This window comes from Pseudozyma flocculosa (assembly GCF_000417875.1).
Source record: "Pseudozyma flocculosa PF-1 unplaced genomic scaffold scaffold00006, whole genome shotgun sequence".
Taxonomy (NCBI): Eukaryota; Fungi; Basidiomycota; class Ustilaginomycetes; order Ustilaginales; family Ustilaginaceae; genus Pseudozyma; species Pseudozyma flocculosa.
This window is the reverse complement of record NW_006920874.1, coordinates 232,287-255,457: the sequence shown is the minus strand read 5'-3', so window position 1 is coordinate 255,457 and position 23,171 is coordinate 232,287. Positions and strand designations below refer to the sequence as shown.

At 62.1% G+C, this 23,171-nt stretch overlaps 11 protein-coding genes across 11 annotated transcripts; 5 read left to right on the top strand and 6 right to left on the bottom strand.

Annotated features, from left to right (window-relative positions):
- Positions 1-358: 358 nt before the first annotated feature.
- On the top strand, positions 359-1,147 carry PFL1_02216 (uncharacterized protein; the record flags this gene model as incomplete). Its single annotated transcript, XM_007879729.1, has 4 exons — positions 359-382; positions 487-517; positions 606-976; positions 1,100-1,147. 4 exons carry the CDS (start codon positions 359-361, stop codon positions 1,145-1,147), a joined length of 474 nt encoding a protein of 157 aa, XP_007877920.1.
- A 740-nt stretch (positions 1,148-1,887) lies between these two features.
- PFL1_02215 (uncharacterized protein) lies at positions 1,888-2,850 on the bottom strand (the record flags this gene model as incomplete). The annotated part of the gene is made up of 1 exon (XM_007879728.1): positions 1,888-2,850. One exon carries the CDS (start codon positions 2,848-2,850, stop codon positions 1,888-1,890), a length of 963 nt encoding a protein of 320 aa, XP_007877919.1.
- A 278-nt stretch (positions 2,851-3,128) lies between these two features.
- Positions 3,129-4,169, top strand: PFL1_02214 (uncharacterized protein; the record flags this gene model as incomplete). The annotated part of the gene is made up of 1 exon (XM_007879727.1): positions 3,129-4,169. The coding sequence occupies one exon, from the start codon at positions 3,129-3,131 to the stop codon at positions 4,167-4,169; it is 1,041 nt and encodes a 346-aa protein (XP_007877918.1).
- Positions 4,170-4,263: 94 nt separating this feature from the next.
- PFL1_02213 (uncharacterized protein) lies at positions 4,264-5,656 on the bottom strand (the record flags this gene model as incomplete). Its single annotated transcript, XM_007879726.1, has 3 exons — positions 4,264-4,578; positions 4,662-4,787; positions 4,895-5,656. 3 exons carry the CDS (start codon positions 5,654-5,656, stop codon positions 4,264-4,266), a joined length of 1,203 nt encoding a protein of 400 aa, XP_007877917.1.
- Positions 5,657-6,052: 396 nt separating this feature from the next.
- Positions 6,053-8,570, top strand: PFL1_02212 (uncharacterized protein; the record flags this gene model as incomplete). The annotated part of the gene is made up of 7 exons (XM_007879725.1): positions 6,053-6,100; positions 6,215-6,232; positions 6,326-6,529; positions 6,613-6,702; positions 6,806-6,995; positions 7,108-7,429; positions 7,757-8,570. 7 exons carry the CDS (start codon positions 6,053-6,055, stop codon positions 8,568-8,570), a joined length of 1,686 nt encoding a protein of 561 aa, XP_007877916.1.
- Positions 8,571-9,032: 462 nt separating this feature from the next.
- Positions 9,033-11,329, top strand: PFL1_02211 (uncharacterized protein; the record flags this gene model as incomplete). The annotated part of the gene is made up of 5 exons (XM_007879724.1): positions 9,033-9,371; positions 9,478-9,537; positions 9,686-9,997; positions 10,084-10,376; positions 10,471-11,329. 5 exons carry the CDS (start codon positions 9,033-9,035, stop codon positions 11,327-11,329), a joined length of 1,863 nt encoding a protein of 620 aa, XP_007877915.1.
- Positions 11,330-11,536: 207 nt separating this feature from the next.
- On the bottom strand, positions 11,537-12,496 carry PFL1_02210 (uncharacterized protein; the record flags this gene model as incomplete). The annotated part of the gene is made up of 1 exon (XM_007879723.1): positions 11,537-12,496. One exon carries the CDS (start codon positions 12,494-12,496, stop codon positions 11,537-11,539), a length of 960 nt encoding a protein of 319 aa, XP_007877914.1.
- A 380-nt stretch (positions 12,497-12,876) lies between these two features.
- PFL1_02209 (uncharacterized protein) lies at positions 12,877-14,124 on the bottom strand (the record flags this gene model as incomplete). The annotated part of the gene is made up of 2 exons (XM_007879722.1): positions 12,877-13,763; positions 13,854-14,124. 2 exons carry the CDS (start codon positions 14,122-14,124, stop codon positions 12,877-12,879), a joined length of 1,158 nt encoding a protein of 385 aa, XP_007877913.1.
- A 2,042-nt stretch (positions 14,125-16,166) lies between these two features.
- On the top strand, positions 16,167-18,420 carry PFL1_02208 (uncharacterized protein; the record flags this gene model as incomplete). Its single annotated transcript, XM_007879721.1, has 5 exons — positions 16,167-16,624; positions 16,719-17,149; positions 17,245-17,400; positions 17,502-18,239; positions 18,341-18,420. The coding sequence occupies 5 exons, from the start codon at positions 16,167-16,169 to the stop codon at positions 18,418-18,420; spliced, it is 1,863 nt and encodes a 620-aa protein (XP_007877912.1).
- Positions 18,421-18,818: 398 nt separating this feature from the next.
- On the bottom strand, positions 18,819-20,645 carry PFL1_02207 (uncharacterized protein; the record flags this gene model as incomplete). The annotated part of the gene is made up of 1 exon (XM_007879720.1): positions 18,819-20,645. One exon carries the CDS (start codon positions 20,643-20,645, stop codon positions 18,819-18,821), a length of 1,827 nt encoding a protein of 608 aa, XP_007877911.1.
- Positions 20,646-21,548: 903 nt separating this feature from the next.
- On the bottom strand, positions 21,549-23,091 carry PFL1_02206 (uncharacterized protein; the record flags this gene model as incomplete). Its single annotated transcript, XM_007879719.1, has 2 exons — positions 21,549-22,764; positions 22,922-23,091. 2 exons carry the CDS (start codon positions 23,089-23,091, stop codon positions 21,549-21,551), a joined length of 1,386 nt encoding a protein of 461 aa, XP_007877910.1.
- Between the last annotated feature and the right edge of the window lie 80 nt (positions 23,092-23,171).

The following is a 23,171-nucleotide window of genomic DNA, read 5'->3' as shown; positions in this document are numbered from 1 at the left end:
GAGAGAGAGAGAGAAAGAAGAGGTTGAGCAGCAAGCAGGCGAGGTGGAGGGACAAGCAAGGCGGGCAGGGCCGGAGTCGGGTGGGGCTCGGACCAGGTGAGCGGGGCCAGGGCAGGCAGACAGGCAGGGCCTCGGCCAGGCAGGGAGCTGCGATCGCGGGCTAGGCGTCGAGCGGGGGCCACCTGACAAATAGCCCTTCAGGGCCATTCAGAGCGTCGTCACACCTGCTCGCTCCACCATCCTCCTTGCTGCGCCTCTTCCACCGCTGCTACCATCTTGGCCTCCGCCCTCTGACTTTATCTCGCCAACTCGACCACAACGACCGACTCGCCGGACAGCTCCTCCTGACTCGCACGCCATGCCTCTCTTCGTCCTCAGCCCGGTGAGCATTCCACTGCTAGACCGGACGAAGGCTCCCAAGCACCCACTCGGGAGACCCTGACGAGCTGATCCTTTCCTATCCATCCGGATAACGGCTCACGCCAGGCCTCTCTGGCCCACTCGGCTCTCTTTGCCGGTGAGTATCCTGACACCAATCACGTCGATGCCTGTTTGCTGACTCTTGGTCTCGTGCCTTTCTACCTTTGCTCAACCGGGGACCGCAGGCTACTACTCCTATCTCGGCGCTTCGGTCATCAGCCTGCGTATGAAGACGGGCCTCACCTTGGGCGAGGGCGACTCCCCCTCGATTCGACTCAACTCCAAGAGCCCCAACGCGCAGGACGACACCAAGCTCAAGCAGGCCGTCCGCGCTCACGCCAACTTCAACGAGACTGTACCCCTTGGCTTCTTCCTCATCTTCCTCGCCGAGCTCAACGGCGCCCCCACTAGCCTTGTCCACGCCGCCTACACCACCCTCTTCCTCTCACGCGTCGCCCATGCCCTCGGCATCACCGCGCCCAACGCTAGCGGCCGCGGCAGGCCGATCGGCGCCGCCGGCACGCTCCTCGTCACCCTTGGCGCCGGTCTCTACAACGTGAGTCATTGCAGGAGCTAGTCTCTCTGTTTGAGTCCTTGACTTTCCGGCGCCAAGGCCTTGCTGACCTCTCCACACTCACTGTGGACCATCATTCCTTGTCCTCGTCGTTGCACGTCGCAGCTCAACCTCGGCTGGGAGCCTCTCAAGTCGTTCCTCGGCTTCAAGTAAGGATGAGGGAACCTCCGCGATTGGAGGCTCCTGATCGCGGCGAGCAACGGCTCCTTGAAATTGTATCCTAGCAAGAAGATTCAACGGAGGGAGCTTTGTCGTCGGATGACCTGTGGATGGGCAAGGGCCGCATGGCCTTGCGCCCGTCCGGTTCCCCTCACTCTGCTGTGATGTGCTCTGGGAAGTCTCTTTACGCGTGCTGCTTGCCTCAACCTCCGTTCGTCGGATGTCGTCGTTCGTACTATGGCCGCCAGCCTCTGGCCGCACGGCCCTCAGCGCCCGAGGATCTCCCCACCTGGCCCGCTGCTTAACGCGCAAGATTGCACTCAGCTCACATGGGCATCGCTGCGGGTGCCGCAATCACCACATGCGGCAAACAAAGCAGTCGGAGCGATGCCATCCCGCGGCAGATCCGGATCTTTTCGACCACGGGCGTCGAGACACAGGGACCTGAGGTCATCCCGCTCCGTTTCTTGCGAGTCAATGGTGCTGGCACACCTCCATCGACCCCTTCGTTGCCGGACCGATCAGGGCTGGCCCCTATTCTGGTCGGCGACTGAAGTTTCTCGCACCGGTCTGGGCGCACACGTGCACGGCCGAGGGCGGTGTTGAGAATACTCGGATCTCTGGTGCGTGGAAGAGGAGCGGTTGAGGCCGGCGAGGCGGTGGCCGCTCAAAGTCAACCGCCTACGGCGCCTCCCTCCTCGGCAAGGCCGGGGAAATGAGAACTACCACTAGTACTAGTCTCGGGGCCAGACTCGAACGAGCAGACGATGGCAGTCAAGCGCCTGTTTTGCGTCCAAGTCTGGGCCTCGCTGGCTTGTGAGGAAGCCCGAATAGCAATGCGTGAAGGCGCAGCGTTCAGACTTGTTGCCATGGAACCTCGGCGTTAACTTGATGTGGGCGTAGTCGATCTCAAAGCCCTCCATGACGATGGCGACACCAATGGCATCGACTCGATCAAAGATGCGCAATGCGCTGTGAGTGGAACGGAGCAGGGCGAGGAATTCGGCTCTGTCGAGACCGAGGACGTCGGACGCAGCATGGTGGCGGGGGACGAGAACTGTCTTGAGCGGGCCATTGGGGAAGGGTGTGAGAACGGCCACGGAGGAGGGATCCTGATAGACCCTCCACTGTTCCTCTTCTCCTCTGACGATTCTCGCAAACAGGTTGTCATCGCTGGCCGGGCCATCGAAGGTCAGGTCGTCTTCGGCGCCTTCGTAAGGACTGAGTCGTCGTTTCCACTCGTCGAGCACGTCGCGAGTCATCCTTGGGCCAGATTTGCTGTCGACGTGGTCGGGATTCTCGTCGCCGTAGCGCTCCTCGGGGGCGAGAACTGCTTGCCAGTGCTGTGTGTCGCTGCCAGTCATTGGGACGAGGCGCAGGCGAGGCTCGAGGCCATCGTATACGAGTCCGACCCTGCCGACCTGAAGATGCGGCTGGTGACGCTGTAGGAAGGCGAGCAGCTTCCCCGCCTGCGTCCGTGCAAAGTCAAAGACCTCGAGAAACGATTCGAGGTACACTCGATCCAGCCGCGCTTCGCCGCACCAGTCCACATCCAGCTGCCATGGCGACGATGGGTCGCCTGCTAGGCTGGTACGGAGTGAAACCCGTCCCGAACAACGCTCCTCAAGGACGTAGCGCTCGACACAATCTTCAGTGCCAGCATCGGGACGTGGCGTGCGATGTTGACCCTTGTTCATGACGCATCAGTAGCTGTCGTTGGCGTGCAAAGAAGGTGAACTGAACTGGTGTTGGCATCGACGAAGGGGTAGTCAGTGGCGAGTCGAAGAGACGCCGAGCGGCAGGTGGGAAAAGGGGAAAGACAGCAGGCGAGGACGACCATCCGAGTCCCGAGGCTTACCGTTGGCGGAGGCGAGACTTCGTGTTTGCCCGCGTTCCTCGACAGCGTCTTCCCGCCATACCCACCGCATAGTAGTCTGTCCGTCGACCGACCAAGCGTAAGCCTCGCCGAGCCGCCATGGCGCACCAAGCCCACAACCTGCCGTGGTCCATCCTCGTCGACTGCCTGTCGCTCGTAGACACTGGACCGCGCGGCACCCCACAACGCATCACCGTAGTCGAGCTCTGCCGCCACCAAGACGACGGGGCGGTCCGCAAGCGCATACGCCATTTCGCCCGGGTCTTTGTCCGTACGCTGGCAGACTTTGCCGAGTCGGAGCGCACCAAAACCAAGTCGGGGACCAGACGCAACCCTGTCGAGCCCGATGCCTACACCGAGGACGGCGCCGCCGGGCCCTTGATACCGATCGAGGTACACAGAAGCCTCGTGGCGGATCCGGGCAGCTACTTTGGTCGCGAGGGGTCGGAAAATACACTTCAGCGGCTCAACGAGGCACGGGAATGGGGCGGCCCCGTCTACTATGCTGATTCTCGGGCCGCGGTTGTGATGGCCTTGCTGGCGCACGGCGAGATGCGCGTCCTCTTCCGCATCGCCCGTCTGCGCACCCTCGATCTCGACGAGAAGAGCTACCAAATCACGTTGACGGGAGCCGCATCCAACCCGAGCGATCCCATCGGCTGTTCTCCCCTGGCTGGCCTGTGGTCCATCCGTGGCTACATCGAGACCGGCTTCATCAACGTATGGACGGCCGCGCTCGAGGCGTACCTCTACTACAACGCCACCTACTGCCTGCCTCAGCTCTGGGCCGCCGGCGATGCAGAGGGCCGAACGTCACAGAGAGACTATCGAGCAAGCGCTTCATTCTTCCGCGTCGTCGAGGACACTACCGGCCCGAGAGACGGCGACGCCTCTGCCTATCCGCATCGCGAGTTCTACGGCACAGCCTGGCATGTGCCAGATGGCTGCAATGTCGATGAGCATCGTAAGCGCCTCGATCCGCTCGATACATCCAACTCGGAGTGTCTGCAGCGGCTCAAGGAGTACCTCTCCATGTGCTGGGACCACCTGGTGCGCGTCTACGCCGTCATCACCGAATCCGGGGCCAGCACCGAGTGGGAGGAATATATCATCGAAGCCATTGAGCGCATCTGGCACTAGCCGTCCAGCGGCCCGGCAAACGGACGTCAATTGCCTACCGAACGAATCTCGCTCGCAGTCATGCCCAAGTTGCATTGCCGTGCGGGTGCGGCACTCACATCGAAGCCGGCCTCTTGGCTGTCAGCCTCTGCATCTCGCCGGCAAAGCGAGAGGCGTGCCATCCCTCCCCAAGTGCTTGCCAGAGCAGGTCCTGCTCGGTCGTGGGCATCCCACCGTCAGGCGAGGGCCGATCGAGATCCAAATTGGTCGGGAAAGCGTAGCCGCGCGCCACGGCCCTAACGAGAGCCCTCAGTCCCGAAGGATGCGTTGGTTGCTGCCCGGCATAGAGCGCCCGGAGGCGCGTGAAGACCGCTAGCGTGATGCCGGTCCGGTCAACGTGCTCCATCGGCCGGCCGAACGCGCTCGAGATCTGTAAGCGCTCATCAGAGGATTTGACGGGTTTGATCGCGTCTTCCCTCTGAGACAAGACAGCATCGGCAAGGGGCAGCTCACCTGGAGCAGATTGGCGGAACGGACGACGTCCGCCGTGCGGTTTGTGCCGGCTGCATGGATCAGTGCCGGGTTGAAGAAGAGGCCGTCGCCCTTGCGCAGCTCAAGCTGGACGAAGCTGTCCCTCGCCTTCAAGAGCAGTACCGCGAGCCAGGAGGCCGGATGGATGGAACCGCCATGGTCAATGCTCGTCGTCAACGCTAGCCTGTAGCCCCATCACGCCCGGCCATACCCACCCAATCTTGTACCTGGGCTTCGTGAAAGTCGATGTAGCCACTTTTCAACAGCTGGCTTCCGGGGAGCAGGAGCGTCGGTCCCGTCTCAAGGGGCATATCGCTTTGAGCCACCGCGCCCTGCAACGTGAGATGCTGGCTTGCGATGTGCGCGGCCGCGGGGAAGCGCTGTGCCTGCGACTGGGACTGGAAGCCAAGGTGGTAGTCGCGGTGTGGCTTCTGTCCCGCTCCGCCGGGCATGACGTTGTTGAGCTGCGCCGTCATCTGGTAGCGAGGGCCCAGCCACGCCTCGCAAACTAGATCGAGCAAGGTCGACGAGTGGTACCGCACAAACGTGGAAGGGCTGTCCATTGCCAGCTTCTCGAACGAGTTCCAGATGCGTACGTTGGCGCCCGATGATGCGAAGTGGTCGCCACCACCACCGCTGCGAGCCGCTCGCTCGCTTTGGGCGATCCGTGCAAACGCTCCGCCCGCTTCGTCGACTGCCGACGTCGGAACCAGGTCTGTGATCACGACAGCCCCGGGGCCGCGGCCGAGGACATGGTGCCACTCGTCCATCAATCGTTCGGCCAGATCCGTTTCGCTTCCACTTGACTGTGCGAGCCGGCTGGCGAGGGACGCGCCTTGGTAGAGCGGAACTCCTTTGACAAACCTGTGGGCGAGCGGATATAGCTGTGGGTTTGTGGAGCGATGAAGGAGCTGCTGAAGTCGGTCGATGCTCCGCGGCGCTGAGCAGCGCTTTACAAGCCGACGAGGGAGGGTCATATTCTCAATAGTGCGGCTGCTTGCGGAAAGGGTTGTCGGCGATGGTGGTCAGAGCGATGCTCTAGAGCAAAGTTGCCTCCCAATGGCTACGACGTCGACGCTCGACCAGACGGAAAGGGGGAGGGGGGGGGGGGGGGGGGGGCTGCTATGGCCTCGTCCAATTCACGGCCTCCTACGGGCGGCGCCTTTACCAGCACCTCGGGCCATCATGCTACCGAGTTCACCTCTTCTACCGTGTGCCTCCACACGGCGTGACTATCTCTCGTAATTGTTTGTTTGCTCCCACCACCAGCACCTCGACTGACGTGGAAAGCAACTCCCTTGATCAGAGCTGTGCAACCAGGTATCGCAGCGCCCGGCGACCCATCCTCTCTGCCGCTGAGATTGTCCCCGAAGATGTTTCCGGATACGCCATTCATCCAGACGATGGCCGTCGCGGGCGCGGTGAGTAGTGCACCTTGCGGTCTCCTGCGGCCGCTACACGGCACCCTGTATCGTCCCCGCACCTAGTATCAAGCTTACACAGAGCACCCTGGCTGCTTACACTCTGCGCTGCAGGTCTTTTGGTCTGTCCAGGTGCGTCGGCCGCACGTATTGAGCTTGGCTAAGCGACCTACCGTCGGTGGCTGAGCGGCGTCCCATTGCACCTTTGCCTTCCTATGCCGCCAGCTCCTGCCGCAGATCTGGCTCAACTACCGTCGGCATCACACGACTGGGCTTCATCAGGGTATGATGTTGCTGTGGGCCCTCGCCGGTCTGCCCCTGGGCATCTACAACATCCTGAGCCACCAGCATGTCGCGCTCCAGGTCCAGGCCCAGATCTTGACGGGCCTTAGCCTGACGACCTGGTCTCAGGTGATGCACTACTCACATGTGAGTCGCCTGCTCATGTCGCGATTCGCTCCAAGAGCCATCGGTCTGACCACGCCTCTCGCCTGTGCGCCTCGATACTCCAGGGCTGGAGCGCCAAACGGTGCATCTGGGCCCTCGGCGCCCTTGGTAGCCTCTTTGGCGCGTGCGAAGCGGCAGTCGTTGTCGGATTCAAGGCAAGTGCGGTCCCGGCAACGACTGGTGCGAACGCTCGTTGTGACATGGGAGCTGACCGCTTTATTATTGCTTTGTACGGTGGCCGGCTGTCTGTCTGCACAGGGGGGCACTTCGACTGGCGAGGCGCCGCACGCCTTTCTCGTCATCATGGCCGTGCTGTCGGCGTGCGGCCTGGCATTGGGCGTCCTGCGGCACTATCTCGACATCTGGCAGCAAAAGACGGTGCGTGGCATCAGCTGGGGCTTCGTTGCTCTGGATGCTGCAGGCGATCTTGCCTCGCTGCTGGCCGTCGGTGAGTTTGCGCAGCCGACGGGCGGTGTCTGTCGCGTCTCCGATAGACTGGAGCAGGAAGCTCAAGCCACTGTCCCTCGTCCCTCATCCCTCGTCCTTTCTGCCGCAACCAGCTTGTGTCCAGCCGCCAGACTACCTTGCCGTGGCCATCTACGCGACCGAGCTGACGCTTTGGCTTGGCATCATGCTGGCTGGGGTCGCGTTCAACGTCGTGCGACGTCAAACGAGGCCTAGCGAGCGGCACGAGGCGGCAGAGGTGGTCGGGGCTCCTCGTGACGTGGGAGAGCAGCCGTCACCCCGGCCGTCGTTGGCATCGGACCGTTCTTACTCGGCGTTCGCAACCGTCACAGCCACATCGTCGGCTCACCACCCACCGGTATCGAACAAGACGCTGCTGCAACGGCTTCGTCGACTGCCGAGCACTGGCGGCGAAAGGTCAGAGCCGGTTGAGATTGCTCTGCAGTCTTTGTAGCGCCCGTCGTCGTCTCTTTGGCGTGCGTTGTGACTGACTAGTCGAGCCTGCGCGTGTCGTGTCTGCGCCCCCTGGCTGCCAGGATGGCTGCGCGGTGGACCGTGCGCCTTGCTTCTGGATGGCTCGAGCCGTCTGCCGATGTCGTCGAGTTCTTTCTCCCCCCTCGCAACTTGATCTGATCCTCGCCCCTACCAGACGAACTCGACCTTTGCCGACAACCACCAAGTCTTCTGCGCTTTTGAACCACTCCAGCCCGTCCGTCTCTGCACCTCGTCTGGCCGGCTTTGAAGCATGAGCTCCGCCGCCAAGACCTACACACAAGGCCACAGCGGGTCGGTGCTGGCCTCGCATGCCTCTCGCACCGCCGCCACTTCGGCCGCCTACCTTGTGCCCCACCTCGAGCCGCACCATGCCGTGCTCGACATTGGGTGCGGGCCGGGCACCATCACCGCCTCGCTGGCGGAGCACGTCCCAGCGGGTAGCATCGTCGGCACCGACTTTTCCGCCGACGTCATCGCGGCCGCCCAGAGGATGCAAGGTGTACCTGCCAACTGCCGCTTCGAGGTGGCGTCGGTGTTGGATCTACCTTATGCCGATGCCACGTTTGACGTCGTCCACTCGCATCAAGTCCTGATCCATCTGGCGGACCCGGTGGCGGCGCTGAGAGAGATGCGTCGGGTGTGCAAGCCGGGCGGCTTGGTTGCAGCGAGGGAAGGGGATTGGCAGACGACGGTCGTCTACCCATGGAGCTCTGCGATCGAGTCGTGGAAGACGACGTCGGAGGCCATTTTCCGACGGGATGGAGGCTCGGAGCCCAATGCTGGACGGTGCCTGATCCGATGGGCGATCGAGGCCGGGTTCAAGGCGGATGGGATCAGGTACTCGTCGAGCAACCAGACGTACGCCGGTCAGCCTGCGGCCGGGTGGTGGGGCAAGATGCAAGCCAGCCGGGTAGACGAGCGGGCATGGAGGGACAAGGCGAGCAGGACGACGGGCGCGGACGAGGAGCAGATTGACGAGATGGTAGGGGCGTGGCGCGAGTGGGGTCAGCGGGAGGAGAGCGTGTATTTCATCGCGTGCGGCGAAATCCTGGCGCGTCGATGAGCGACGTCGATGGAGCGACGCTGCTCGTATGATGTGGATGCGAAGCGGAAGTGAGAGAATCAGAAATGAACTTCACTCTAAGCAAGGGGCTGAGGGGCGGAGGGGCAAAGACCATCCCCATGCCTGGGGAGAGGCGGACGTGCGACGAGGCGCTCAGATGTCGGAACCCGGATCCCGGATCTTCGGAGTTTTCGGGGTGGCCGCCGGCACGGTGCTCGAGTGGAGGCTTTGCCAACCGCTGCGCCGACCCAACCTCCTTTGGCAACCTCTCAACATCACCACCACTTCCGCCGGCATCCTACGTAGCCAACTTCTGCCACCTCGCTCACCATCGCAGCGGCCAACGGCTGACCTCAAAGGTCACGGTGGCAGCGCCTCTAACACTCTTGATCCGCCTTCCTCTCCTCATTGCCACCACCCCTTTCCCCGCATCGCACCCCTCCGCTCACCCGACCCAGCGCCATGTCCCAGACATCACCCCACGCTCCCAGGGTCCACCTCGTCGTCATTCATCACGGACTGTGGGGCGACCCCGTACATCTCTCCTACCTCGCAAACACCCTGGCAGACCACCACGCCGGCCATATCTCGCCCAACACCGCCTCCCTTGACCCGAAAGCAGTCGACGGCGGTCATCCACAGCCCACGACGCTCCAGCAGCCTCACGACAGCTCCAACGCCGCTCCGCAACTCGTCGTCCTCAATGCTTGCTCCAACTCCACCTCCCACGATACCTCCCGGCCCAAGGGCGCTTACACGCACGACGGAATAGACGTGTGCGCCATGCGCCTCCTCCAAGAGGTCAGCCAGCCAACCCCCTCCCTCCACGCATCGCCGCCGCACCGCCGAAACCCACACTCGTCCCTTCTCACCCCCACCGACAAATCCCTCTCCCTGTGTCACACAGATCTACTCCGAGGTGAAGCGCTTAGAGGAACATGGATCCCTCGTCACAAAATTCAGCATCGTGAGTGCCCTGGCCCCCCTTATCGCCCGACCTTGGTTCGCACACAGGTACCTCAACCCGTTCTCTTCCTCTCCCTCTTCCTTTCCCTCTCCCTCTCCCTTTCCCCCTCCCTCTTCGCACCTCCTTGGGCCCAATCGCTCCATTGCAGGTCGGCTACTCTCTTGGCGGCCTCATCGCTCGCTACACTATCGGCCTCCTTTACGTCGCCGGCTTCTTTTCAACATCTAGCCCACGGTCTAGCGTCGACCCAAGCAGTACTACGACGCCCACCGCCAGCTCGCCCAACGGCCGCCGCAGCCGCAAGCGTACCCTCGACTTTCAATCACGTCCTCTGCCTTCTTCATTTACCACCTTTGCGACACCGCACGCCGGCATGACGCCGAGGCCCGGAGGCGGCAGGTTTGCTAAGCTTGTCGCCTCGGTCGGCAGCTCTTCCCTTGGCAGAACCGGCTTGCAGCTCGTAAGTACGGTGCTAGGGCATGTATCATCCGAGAGTCCTCTGACCAAGTCGGACTCTCTGTACCCCCTCACCCGTACGGCAAGCAGTACATGAAAGACTCTGGGTGGAGCAGGGCCAATATTGATGCCGACGGCACTGCCGCTGCCGCTGCCGCCATTGCCCACGACGAGACCTACGCACCCAACAAGCACTCTCAGAGCGAGCAGGGCGTCGGCCTGCTGGAAGCCATGTCCGAGCCCGGCTCAGTCTTTGTACGGGCGCTGGCGAGCTTCAACCGCGTCGACTTCTACGCCAACGCCATTGCCGACATGACAGTGCCCTATCGTTCCGCCGCGGTCGAGGAGCATGATCCCTTTGTCGTGCCAGGCGGCCTTGAACTGTGAGTCGCCTTCGCACGGATGCAGCGACACGTACCCCTTCCAGCCGTATCGCTGACGCCCCTCTCGCCACCTCTGCACAACGAAACGCTTCAGCGTGCGAGATCGACAGCATCCAACACTGCTGTCGGGCTATCGGGCCAGCTCCGCACTGCCGGTCCAAGCCGGCATCTTTGGCCGCATTGTGACGACGCTCAAGAACTCGCCTCTGGCACTTTTCGCCAACCCACGCCGATACCCCGTCGCCTTCCCGCTCAACTACGTCATGGTCCTCTTCCTCCCTATCCTGCTGCCTGGCTTCATGGGGCTGGTGGTGCACAAGCTGCGGTCACAGTCCAAAGACAGCGACAAAAGGGTCGAGGAGTTCGAACGCACTTGGGCAAGGCAGAACGGCCTTTTCCCAGACGAAGACGACAACGACGACGACGACGATACCAGCATCGGAACGGTCCCAACCAATGGCAGTGGCTCCGCGGTCGAGACTGCAAAGGTCAAGGCGAAATCGAAGAAGCCGCGGCGTCGCTGGGAAGAGCGCGAACGTCGATTGACGGAACGTCATCGCGTTGCTGAGCTCCTCGATGGATTCGAGGAGGACCTCGAAGAGGCGATGCGAGAAGTCGGGGAAGACAACCTAGATGTCAACCCCCGCTCGCCACCAACTGCACATCAGGCATCGACGACTTCGGACGCGCCGACCCTGGCGCAGAAAGGCACCCTCAGGCTATCGGACAATCTGCACCTCGACGCCTCCGAGCCGCCGCTGCCCGAAGCGCAGCACCGCATCGTCGCACGCCTCAACGACGCCAAGGTGCTACCGCAGCTGCGAAAGTTCCTGGTGCACTACGAGGGCCTGGAGAACACGCACGCCGTCATCATCGTGCGCAGTCGCGACATCGAGGCGCACAAGAGGGGCATGGACACTGTTCAGAGCTGGGTCGAACGTTTCGTCGTCTGAGAGCGAGGACGGTCCGGATGCGGCGGCCGCTGCCGCCTTGACCCTTGTCAACGGCGACTGAGATGCACGGTAGCGGTTCGCTCGCGGTCGCCTCCTGCCACATTGTACGATACACCCCTGCCATGAGCCTGTTGCGTTTAGAACCGCTCGAGTCGCCTGCCTGGCTGTCCGTCGTCCTGGCCCGAACCGAACTGGTCCCGAGACTCCTCAGACTCTGACGGCGGCGTTGGCCCTGTTGGCGGTAGCAATCTTGTGCTGCTCCTCCTTTCTGCTGTTGACGGCCGACGAGCCTTCGACGATGGCGACAAACTCCTTCGCCAGCCTGACGGAAATGTCTCTGTCGCTCCTCTTCTTGCTGGCGTCGATGATCCAGGTCAGGGCTTTCCGCTCGCTCTGCCTTTGCGTCAGAGCGATTGGCACCTGCATGTTCTTGCCACCCTGCTTGCGCGACTGCATCTTGACCAACGGGCGCACCTGCTCGACGGCCGAGTAGAGCAAGGGTAGCGGATCGGCATTGGTGAGGGTGCGGATATGGGACAGGGCGTGGGTGACGAAGCGTTCCGACTGGGCCTTCTTGCCGGACTTCATCAGCAGATTGGTGAGGAAGGTCAGGAGCGGGTCGGCTCGCGGCGGAAGAGCAGTGGGGCTATAGGCTTGAGCGCTCAGGGGCGTGGTTGGCGGAGGGGGAGCGGAGTGGGGCGATGCAAAGGCGGTCGCGCCCGTCGGCGGCGGTGATGGTGGTGTTGTCGTGGTCGCCGGCCCTGAAGCGGTAGCGCCAGGAGAAGTCTTCGAATTCGACTGCGCCGACAGCTGCTGGGCAAACTCGTCGAGCATGCCCTTGGCGGTGGCGTACGTCTGCTCGTTTCGCTCGGTGCTGGCGTTGCCAGTGGGGATGCCGGGTGCGGAGCGGCTAGTCTCGAGACCCGTGGCAGCAGAGATACCCTGGCTTTCGTTCTTGGAATGGAGCTGAGACGGGTTCTGCGATGCGGAACGAGGTCGGTGAGAGCGAGCGGGGGACTCGCCATTCTGCTGGAACAGCCGTGGAGTGGTGAGTAGGGTGCGCGAGGTCGATGCGCCCGATGACGCCGCAAAGGCGAGGGGTGCTGCGGTGCGGCCGCGTGCGAGAGCGGAGACGGAGCTGCGAAGAGCCGGTAACGGCAGCGACATGGCGTGCAGGGTAGGCGCGAGGTTGGACAGAGAGATTGCCGTTGGCGATGAAGAGAGTGAAGGGGAGGATGGTTGGTGGTCGGGCGATGGGAGGAGTCGAGCGGTCGGAACGACGCAGCAAGCAAGCGCGCTTCGCCAATTTGCCATTTTTTCCACTGACCAAATCGGGCAAAGCACACACGCAGGCGAGGCACATCCTTCCCGATCGCAGTATCGGGCTCGATGGATCGATCGGCCACCGAAGCGACCGCGCTACTCTGCCCTCACCGACCGCCTTCTCTGCCTCTCTCCGCAAAGCTGAAGCGCATGTCAATTCATTGCCGCTTTGACCAAAGTCTTATCGAAAGGCGATGGTCCAGATGTCAACCTACTCGAACCGATCAGATCAACCTATCCTGGCCAAGCTCGTCCCTCCTGGACCACGAGTTGGGATCGAGGTAGGGTGCCTCCCCCACCGATACTGCCCGCACCCCGGCACGGTCGCCCAGTCCCTCATAGTCGGGCGTGGCGGCGTGGAATGTCGATCGATTGTCCCAGATGGCAACATCGTTCTTGTTCCACTTGAAGCGCACCTGGGCCAAGTGGTGGGTCGAGACCAGCTCCAGGATGTGGTTGCGCAGAAGCTCGCTCTCCTTGGGCGTGAGGCCATTGATGTGCCGGAAGTGCGAGCCTAGCCCGAACACCGACTTCCAGCCGGTCACCGGGTTGGTGCGGATAAAGGGGTGGTCCGCCGACAGGTGCTCTCCCACATTCAGCGGCGATCCTCGCGGCTTGCTGTACAGGGTAAAATTGCCACGCGCGGCGGCCTCGTTGAAAGCAGGCTGCGCAAAGTGACCCGTGAGCGTCTCGGCGAATGCCTGGATCTGCGGCGAGAGAAGGTCAAAGATCTCGTAGCCCGACGACCACAGCGTGTCACCTCCGGTGGAGGGCAGCGTGTGTACCTTGAGCGAGGTGTAGTCGGCGGGAGCCGGCTCAAAGGTGATGTCGCTGTGCCACTCGTTGGTGGCATCGTGGTTGCGACGATAGTGGGAGTACAGCTCCCTGCGCATCTTGGACGAGATGACGCTGATCTCGTTGTCGGTGTTCGGCGTGCCCTTTTCGTCGACGGTGATCTGGTGGCCTTCTCGCTCGGCGTTGGTAATCGGATGGATGTGCAGGCCGCTAGATTCGGGCTTGCCCGCAGCTAGTCCGACGCGGTGGGTAAAGTCCTTTTGCTCCTCGGGCGTGAGATCCTGGTCGCGGAAGAAAACGACGCCACGCCGCGAGACTGGCTCAGCAATGAGGGGACGAGGACGAGGGGATTCTCATTCAGATTTGCGGTTTCGCTACGCGAATGTCTTTGCCAGCAGCGACTCACTCGTGATGGCCAGTTCTCGAAGCAGCTCATCGGCATTGTCGGCTTGGAGTACGTCGCGGATCTGAAGAGTCGAGAACTCGCGACCGATGACCGGTGTGACGTCGAAGTGGCTGTACTGTTCAAGCAACCCCTTGAGCACAAGCGGTTCTCGCTGCAGGTCGCCCTTTCGCCAAGAAGCTTGACGTCCTTGTCCGATGTTGAGCGAGGCGAGCTTGGCCGACGCCGCGATAGGCGCAGCGGAAGAGGTGACCAGGTCTGCAGTAGGTGCCATCCTAGAAGGTTGAAACTTGGCAAAGGGCCAGAGATCGGTTCGAGGAGTCTTCGACAACGAAAGTGCTCTGGAGGGGGGTCTTATATCCTCCCCCGCAGCCTCGTTGCCGACCCAACTTGACCTTGGCGAGTATGGTGACCCCTACCCTCTACACACATCCGTGAGTGCCCTTTTGGAAGGCTGAGGTCGGGAACGCCAGATGCTTCTCAGACGTGATGGCAGGTCGGCGCACGGAATCCTTCGCCCTCTGCTCTGGGCATGCCGGTCATACTGGACCAGTGTCACTGAGGATCAATCGCGTTTGCAAAGTGGCATCGCACCATTCGCATGAGAAATGGGCCCACCGCGGTCTCGAGACTATCCCGGCAGCACCGATCGGCCAAGCCAGGGCTAGTATCGAGACAAGGGATTGTCGTGACAGAGAGGACGGGGCAAGAAGCGTCACCGCGCTACGCCGTACGAGCCGTGGTGGTGTAACCAGACCGTATGGGAGAGGTCGTGCTGGGTCGTACTTGGGCAGGTGCCGGACAACGACGTCGAGTCAGCGTGGGGGCAAAGCTGCGATAGGACTAGGACTGATCTGTCGCGGTAAGCGTACGGAGCGTGGTGGGGCGCGAGCGATCAGATACCTACTTCGGCTGTCAAGAACGGAGGTTGAATGGGAGCGACGAGGCGAGGATGTTCGTGTGTCGGCTCGGCTGCGACCGTGTTGCCAAGAATGGGTAGACTGAAAGTTGCTGCAGGGCCACTCCTGGAAGAGTCGACGTGGTCAGCAAACAGGAAGCAGTGCAAGGGCGGATCACACTACTGCGTTGCTCTCCGAAACGCCTCGACGAGGATGCAATGGCGGTGGTGGTGGTGGCAGGATGGAAGGAGCAAGCGAGGCTCCAAACGAGGCGCGCCACGTTTTGGCGGGTCTGGCGTGATGCGCCAAGCTGGCGCGGTGGGCTGACGAGCGCTCGAGTCAAATTGCGCCACCTCTGGGCTCCGACCCAAAGCGCGACGCGCCAAGCGGGCAAGCAACCGCCCAACTTCCCCTCACTCCACCGCCATCGATTTCGGTCGGCTGTCGTGTTGCACGCCATCACGGCATTGCCTAGCTTGCCTGCCTCCTTGCCGGTAATTGAAACGCATCCTACACCCCTCAGAACTGTGTTCCGAGCAATGAACCGGTCTTTCCAGCCTGCCTGTCTCCTGGGAACAGGCTGGCGCAGCGGGACGCATGCCCCGCCGGCACCTGCATCGTACGTTGCCGTGAAACTCGGGTGTGCTGGCCTGTCTCGTGGAACGCCGAGCCAGTGTAGCTCCTCTTTCCCCGCACCTCTGGTTCAGATCGAATTCGCCGGTCATCAAAAAGGAGAGGGCCCGGCGCATCTGGTGCATCCTCCGAGCTGCGGCGACCTGTTCCGTGCACAAACGTCGTTGGACGAAGCCGTAGGTAGCCTTTGACGATCGATATCGCGCCATATCGCCAAGAGCAAAGCACCTGCGGCAGATCGCCCGCTCTCTGACCGCCTGACTGCTGCAGGGCGAGCGCACGCTTCTGCTCCGCGGCCAGACAGCCTCATTATCCAAAGTCGCCGGAAACAGGACAGTCTACATACTACTGTACATATGGCCCCGCCGTGAGCTCCGATAAAGAAGCTACAGCTTTACTACACTCTCTCGGCTGTCGACAAACCTGGACCTCGCTCTCCACTCCACCCAGATGCCGCATCCTAATCGCATGGCGCAATTGTCAAAGTGAGCATCGCAGCTCGTCATCGGGTGGCTCCTGGCCGCCACGCCAGCCTCTTGGCCAAGGCGCAGGCGCACTCTATCTCGCGGCTTTGATGCTCTTCCCGAGCCTTCCCTGTAACCACGCCAGCCTTTTGTCTGCGGCTGACCGGCTCTTCGAGGGTAGGCGTCTCATGGTCGACCTCCTTGCACGCATTACTTAAAGAGGATGACGAAGAACGGGGAGGAGCAGCGATGTCACACGCCCTTATCGCGTCTGCGCCCCTTTCGTTTCTCCCCCGCGACCAGTCACGCCGCTGGGTACCATGTCGCCGCGTAACCAGCCTCAGCGGAGCTCCGAAGCAGCCGGATCCGGGGCCACGTCGCCAACGCGACCAGGCTCGAGAGATTCGGTCGGCTCCAGGGTAGACGCCGACCTCGGCCTCGCCAGTGACAGCTCGAGTGAAGAGGGGCATTTCAAGGACCCAGCATCGGTCGAAGCCACCGGCCTCGTCCCCACACTCGGATCCACGCACCTTACAGCCGACTCGCCGTCGCCGGATGTCAAAGGAGGCTTCGTCAACATCAAAAGCGCCGGAAGTGAGGGGTCGCCGCATCTGCAGTATGGAAAGCTGAACGGCAACGAGCGTCAGATGTCTGCGCCGGGCCTCACGGACTGGCTGCTGCGTCGCAAGGATTTCCTGGGCGATCTCGACTCGATCGCCACGCAGCCCTCGGTCTTTGACGATCCTGCCAAAGCACCCTACTATCAGCCGCATCCTCAGTGAGTGCCGTGCTCCTCGTCAAAGGTACCCGCAGCTATCTCCCGAGCTGACTTGTCACCTTCCCTGCCCGCCCGCATCGGCTCGGCATAAAAGATGGGAGAACCTGCACCGCTTCGATCCTGCGGCACGCTGGACGTGGCGCGAGGAGAAGAGGCTCATCCGCAAGACGGATTGGTACATTTGCTGTTGGTCGATTGTCATGTTCTTCTGCCTCGACCTCGACCGCGGCAACATCAGTCAGGCCAATTCGGACAATCTGCTCCCCGACCTCGGTTTGACCACCAACGACTACAACCTCGGGCAGACGCTCTTCCGCCTCTGTTTCTTCCTCGCCGAGCTGCCGAGCCAAATGATCAGCAAGAAGCTGGGCTCCGACGTGTGGGTCCCCATGCAGCTCTGCCTTTGGTCGATCTTTTCGGCCTCGCAGTTTTTCATGAACGGTCGCGCCCAGTTCCTCTTCTTTCGATCCATGGTCGGCGCCCTTCAAGGCGGATTTATTGCGGACCAGGTCCTCTACCTCTCCTGTGCGTGTCGCAGCTGCCTTACATTGAATCAGGTCGCGCTTGCCACGTCAAACTGCCTCTGTGCTGACAGGCACGACCTTGCACCCATCGACCAGACTTTTACAAAAAGACGGAGCTGCCGTTGCGACTGGCGCTCTTTTGGCTCTCGAATAGCCTGGTCGACATCGTCGGACCGTTCCTCGCTTTCGGCATCCTCCGAATGCGAGGCGTAGCGGGAAGGGAAGGCTGGAGGTGGTTGTTTTTGCTGGAGGGTAGGTGATCACGAGCGTTCCCATGATGAGCCTCGATGAGACCGGCTGACGCTGACACGGGCCGTCCCGCCTATCTGCCATGCATTGCGATGCCCGAACAGGCCTGGCCACGCTTACGATCGGCATCTTCTCATTCGTCATGATGCCTTCTTCGCCGACTTCGACCAGGACGTGGTTTTGGCGCAAGGGTTGGTTCGACGAACGCGAGGAGACGATCATCGTCAACCGCATCATCCGCGACGACCCTTCAAAAGGCAGCATGCACAACCGGCAAGGCCTGAGCCCCAAGGCGCTGTGGCATTCGCTCAAGGACTACGACCTTTGGCCTCTCTACCTCATCGCCTTCACCTTCAGCATGCCCTCGTACCCGGTCGCCGGCTACCTGACGATCAACCTGCGGCAGCTGGGTTTCGACACCTTCACCGTCAACCTCCTTTCGATGCCGGCCGCGGCGATTGCCTCGGTCACGCTCGTGACCATCACGCTGCTCTCGGAACGCTTTAATACGCGCTCTTGGATCGGCATCGTCCAGAACGTCTGGTATCTCCCGGGCTTTGTCGCCCTCTACACCCTGTCGCCGACGGCGAACAAATGGAACTACTGGGCAGTGGTGACTTACATCATCGGCGCACCCTGGGCCCATGCCGTCCAGGTCTCGTGGATCTCGAGGCAGTCGGGAAGCGTCCAGACCCGCACCGTCGCGTCCGCGCTCTACAACATGTTTGTCCAGCTCTCGGCCATCGCCGGTGCCAATGTCTATCAGCAGGACGACAAGCCGTTGTACCGCAAGGGTAACCTGGCAATGATTGTCGTCATCTCCTTCAATATCTGCCTCTACGGTGAGTGAAACGCGCCCAGGTTGTGCCTACTTTGCTCGCAGGCGAAACATCGACACAGCGGCTGATAAAACCCTGGCGCCACATCTGATGGTCCTTGGCAGTTGCCGCAAACTGGTACTATAAGAGGCGCAACGCAGCGAGGGACAGGAAATGGAGTGCCATGACCAGGGTACGCACATGAAGGCCTTCGGCAGGAATGAGCAGGTGTGACGGACTGACTGACTGATCCGGCTTCGTACTTCTTGACCCGTCGCGCATGCTGTGGGAAAACATATCAGGATGAGCAGATCCGCTATCTCGCCACGACGAAGGACGTCGGCAACCGCCGATTGGATTTCCGTTTTGCTTACTAGCTGCGATCCGGCGGAGATGACGTGAGAAAACGCAGGCAGGGCAGAGGTATAGGCACAGCGCGGCCGCCGAGGAATGAGGAAGATGGAAGACTGCCTGCCACGCTGCGATCGGGATCCACCACGGCCTTGTGCCCGACTATCGTGCCAATGGAATGACGTGATTGTCTTGACGTTCTGCGCCGTCGTCTTTGACCTAGGGCTCGAGCTGCAAAGGCTGCCCCGGCGTCTATGTGGCCGGTGGCAGTGGCTCTCCTGCCCCGGCCAACCGCTTGCTCTTCTTACTGCCTTGCGATGGTCCGTCGTCCGGACTCGACCTTGCCCTTTTCCCTGCGGCGGCCGAGGAGCCCTTGGAGGATGCACGGCTGGAGGCTCGGCCGCTGGGGGCCTCTTCGCGCTGTTTTCTGATTGTAGCGGCCCGGTCCCTGGCTTGCTTGGCACTGATGGGTCGCAGCTGGATGCTTCCGCCCTGCCCTCCGTCAAGATCACCGACGGAAGCTTGCTGGACCTTGTCACAATGTTGCTGAGCGATGGAGGCCCAAGACTGACCCGCTGGTGGCTCCAGCTCCGCGTCGAGAAGGGACGAGAGGATCGCCGTCTCTTCCTCGGTCCACCGTTTGAACGTCTTCTTCGCTTTCGTGCTCGTCGCAGGCGTCGAGCCAGGCATATGAGCTTCTGCGCTTGCGCGGCCAGTTGCGTCGGTCTGGGCAGCAGCTGCCGAGGCGATGGCGGCGATAGGAGCATTGGCGGTAGCGGCAGCAGCGACAGTCGAGCTGGTGGCGATAGTGGCAGCAGAGAAGGGGGCGGAGTCTCGGCCCACCGCCACTGTACCTCCTGCAGCGGCGATAGGAGCCGAGGTCGTCACAGGTGCGGAATCGGGCCTGACAGCGACTCCGAGGCGCCCTCGAGGCTCGAGGCGATTCTTGTACCGGTCTCGGCACTGGCTTCCGGTCCGAGCACCTATCCTCGTCGCGATCGTCTTCCAGTCCCTTTCACCGTGCCTTGCCACAGCTTCGACCAGAGCCGCGTCCTCCTCGGCCGTCCATTTGCCCCTTGTTATGCCGGGGTCGATGCTGCGTGCAAAGCGACTGTAAAGCTTGTAGTTGGGCCTGGCCGAAGGGTGATGCAGCGTGATGAGCTTCCACGCGCCGCTGAACAGATCGAAGAGTCTGCGCAGCTGATCGTCCTCCGATGGCGTGAAAGGCGGATTCGGCGGCGCGATGCGGTTATAGGCCACGAAGGCCGCGAAGCCGGTCCTCTTGATGGGCAGCGTCGAAGCGATCTCGTCCCAGGGTATGGGCTCGTATCGAGACTCGGCAAGGTGTAGCGCGACGACGCTCTCGAGGCGCTTGAGCTCTGTGCTGCTCCAAGGCGCGCAGGAGATGCTAGGTCGCAACACCTGGATCCATCTGGTGCGGCATTCTTCGGCATTGCGCGAGGGTACACGGCTGGCCACCATGTTCCAGTCGAGATGCTGGAATCCATCCTGAACTGAGCCGTGATGGTCCTGGACATCTGCGCAACGTAAGAGCTCCTCTTCGGTGGCATTCGCTGCGAGATGCATGGGATCGATGCCTCGGCGGTCCTCTGTGCGTGGACGAAAGGCGAGGGCTTTCCTGGCTGCCAGCATGACTGCGACCTGAAGCTGCTGATCCTCGGCGTTGGACCAGGGCGAGCCGGCGAGAAGCATGTCGAATTCGGCTCTCTCGACGGCCTGCTGGCGAAGGAGTGGCGTCTGGCGGATCATGTCGGAGGCGAAGGGGCACTGTGTGGCGTCGTCCTCGGGCTGTTGGTCTATGCGGACAACTTCGGCAGCGCGGTCCTCGAGGTCGCAGAGGTCTGCCTGATCAAGCCAGCGGAGGCATTCGCAGAGGCCGCGATAGACGCGGTAGAGCTGGTCGAGGGTGAGAGAGAGGTCCTTTTGGCGGTTGAGGTTGGCCTGCCTGAGGCTGTGTAGCGCCCGTCGATGAGCGATGAGGCGCTGCCACTCGGCGTGGTCTGAGAGAAGCGGAGGTGCGGCCAGGCTGTCGGGCGAGGGCGAAGCGGCGGGCGACATGTCGGTGCGGGTGGTGGAGCGGCCTCAGGAAGATTGTGTGTGCGTGCATTCGTGCGTGCTTGCACAGACAAAGGGCCGAGATTGTGGTCACATTGGTGGCGGGTGATGCGAGGGCGAAGGCGAGGGCGAGGGCGACTGTGGACGGAAGGCAGAATACTACGGGTTGAGATCGCGAAAGGCGTTGGAGGGCGCCACGTTGCGAGGCACTGAACCCCTAGACAGTTGCCCGCATGGCGATCGGGCCATGCCGATGGCACAATAAAAATGGCATGCATCGGGCCATGGCCCCGCTCCTCAGCGCTCCTCCTTGTCAGAAGCGTTCCGCCACTACGGATAGTAAACCAGTACCGACTGTGCATCCCTTTGAGCTCTGATGTTCCTCGGAATGTTTGGCAGCCATGGCATGCAAGTCACCTTTCTGAATGCCGATGATTCCCACATCAGCTGCTGTGCTAACCCACCACGGCCCTGTTGTTGGAGCCTGAGTGCAGGCTGCTGATCCTATCGCTATGACCGCCAAGTTCACGCCAAATCCATCAACAGCGCAATTGAAGGTGCAAAGTTCTTGTTGAAGACGGTTCGGCCGATGCAGCACCACATTGCTCGGCTCAGCCCAGCTCATCAAGGGCCTTTTTGCAGACGTGCGCATCCGAAGCCCGCGCGCTGGCGCTGATTCTTGATTGGTATCAGGATTTGTTGCTGCTTCTTCATTACCGTTGCGCTTCGTTACTATCGTCGCGGTACAAGAGATGGGGCAGGTAGGATACAGGAGATCTATGAGCAGGATGACCGAGACTCCAGGGCGTGTCAGGTGGAAACGGTAACGCTGGCCGGCGGGCGAGGGTATGTACAGGGTGCATGCGGTCGTTTCTTTCGCTCCCAGGAGCGTCGCGGCCAAAAATATCATGCCGACGAGGTGCCGGCGGCCGGGCGCTTGGCCCTGCGGGAGAGAATGAGCTGAACCAGGACGGTCGATACGCCGGCGACGCAGAGGCATCCGCCGCTGAGTCCCTGCGCCGCCTTGAAGCCGCCCTTGCTGTCAATGATCCAGCCGTCGACGGGCGGTCCGAGGAGGGCGGGTGCGGCGACGGCGAGGGCGATCTGTCCCGTCGATGCGCCGAGCCTGCGCATGTCGGGGGTGATGGCGGCGGCGCAGGCGCTGTAGAGGCTGATGGCGCCGCCACTGGTGAAGCCGTAGAAGGCGCCGTTGACAATGACGCCGGTCGGCGACGAGACGCCGATGCCCGCAAGCACGATGATGGCCGAGCTGAAGAGGGCGATGATCATCATGTTGAAGTTGCCGAAGCGCTGGCCGGGCAGCGGGAATAGGAGGCGTCCGAAGAACGAGGCGGCGTTGAGGATCGAGACCGAATAGAACTGGAGCGAGGCCGACATGCCCTTTGTGGCGCCCCACGAGGGCAGGTAGAAGAACTCGAAGAAGAGGCCGAAGAACATGAAGGCAAACGACAGCATCGTCAAGAGGTACGCCGGATCCTTGAGCAGCTCAAAGTAGAAGAGGGGTGCGCGAGGCGGCTTGGGCCCGGTCTTGTCGGACGGCTCGTCGGCGTCGGGGCTGAGGAGGCGCATGACGGGGCGGGGCAGGCCGACGTCGCGGATGATGGGGCTGGTGACGGTGAGGACGCCGATGCCGAAGAGGACCACGGAGATGAAGCCGATGATGCGCCAGGTCCATCCGAAGCCGACCGAGGCGAGGAGCTGCTTGACTACGATGGGCCAGACGACGCCGCCGAGCGAGGAGCCGCTGACGATGAGCGCGATGGCGATGCCCTTCTTTTCACGGAAGTGGTGGATGGCGCAGGCGATGGGGGGCGTGAGGGAACCGCTGAGGGCGAGGCCCTGGAGGATGCCCTGGACGAGGAAGAACTGCCAGAACTTGTCGCAGAGCGAGGTGAGCATGCACGAGAGCGGGAAGAGGAAGGTGACGCCGACGAGGAGGCTCTTTGGCCCGAAGCGGTCGAGGAGGAGGCCGCTGATGATGTTGGCGCCGAACAGGAGGCAGGTCTGTACAGAGCCGATCCACGCGATGGACGATGGGGAGGAGCTGGAGAGCTTGGTCTGCTGGTAGTACTCTTGGAAGACACCGAAGGCGTTGAGGAAGCTGCCGGACGGCCGTGGCGAGCGCGCGCGCCGAGGAGGAGCGAAGAATGGCACAAGGGACAGCGCAACGTCAGCGAAGGTGATCTGTAGCGGCCAGGGGGAAGGGGGGGGGGGGGGCATGAGCGGCGTGCTTGACGATCGACAGGTGAGCCACTCACCCGAAGCCGGCAAAGGCACAGCAGAAGGCGCCGAGAACGGTGAGCCAGCCGGCTGTAGTGAGCTGGGTACCTGCAGAGGCCGATGGCGGCGGCGGTGGCGGCGGGGCGGACGACTGGGTGTTGTGGTCGAGGTCCGAGTCGTGTTCCTTTGTGCTGCATACGCTCGTCATTGTGGTGGATCGGTGAGCTGAGAGGGCAGAAGGCGCAGGGAGCGAGACAGGGGGAGGCCGCTGAAGAGAGGGTTCAGAGC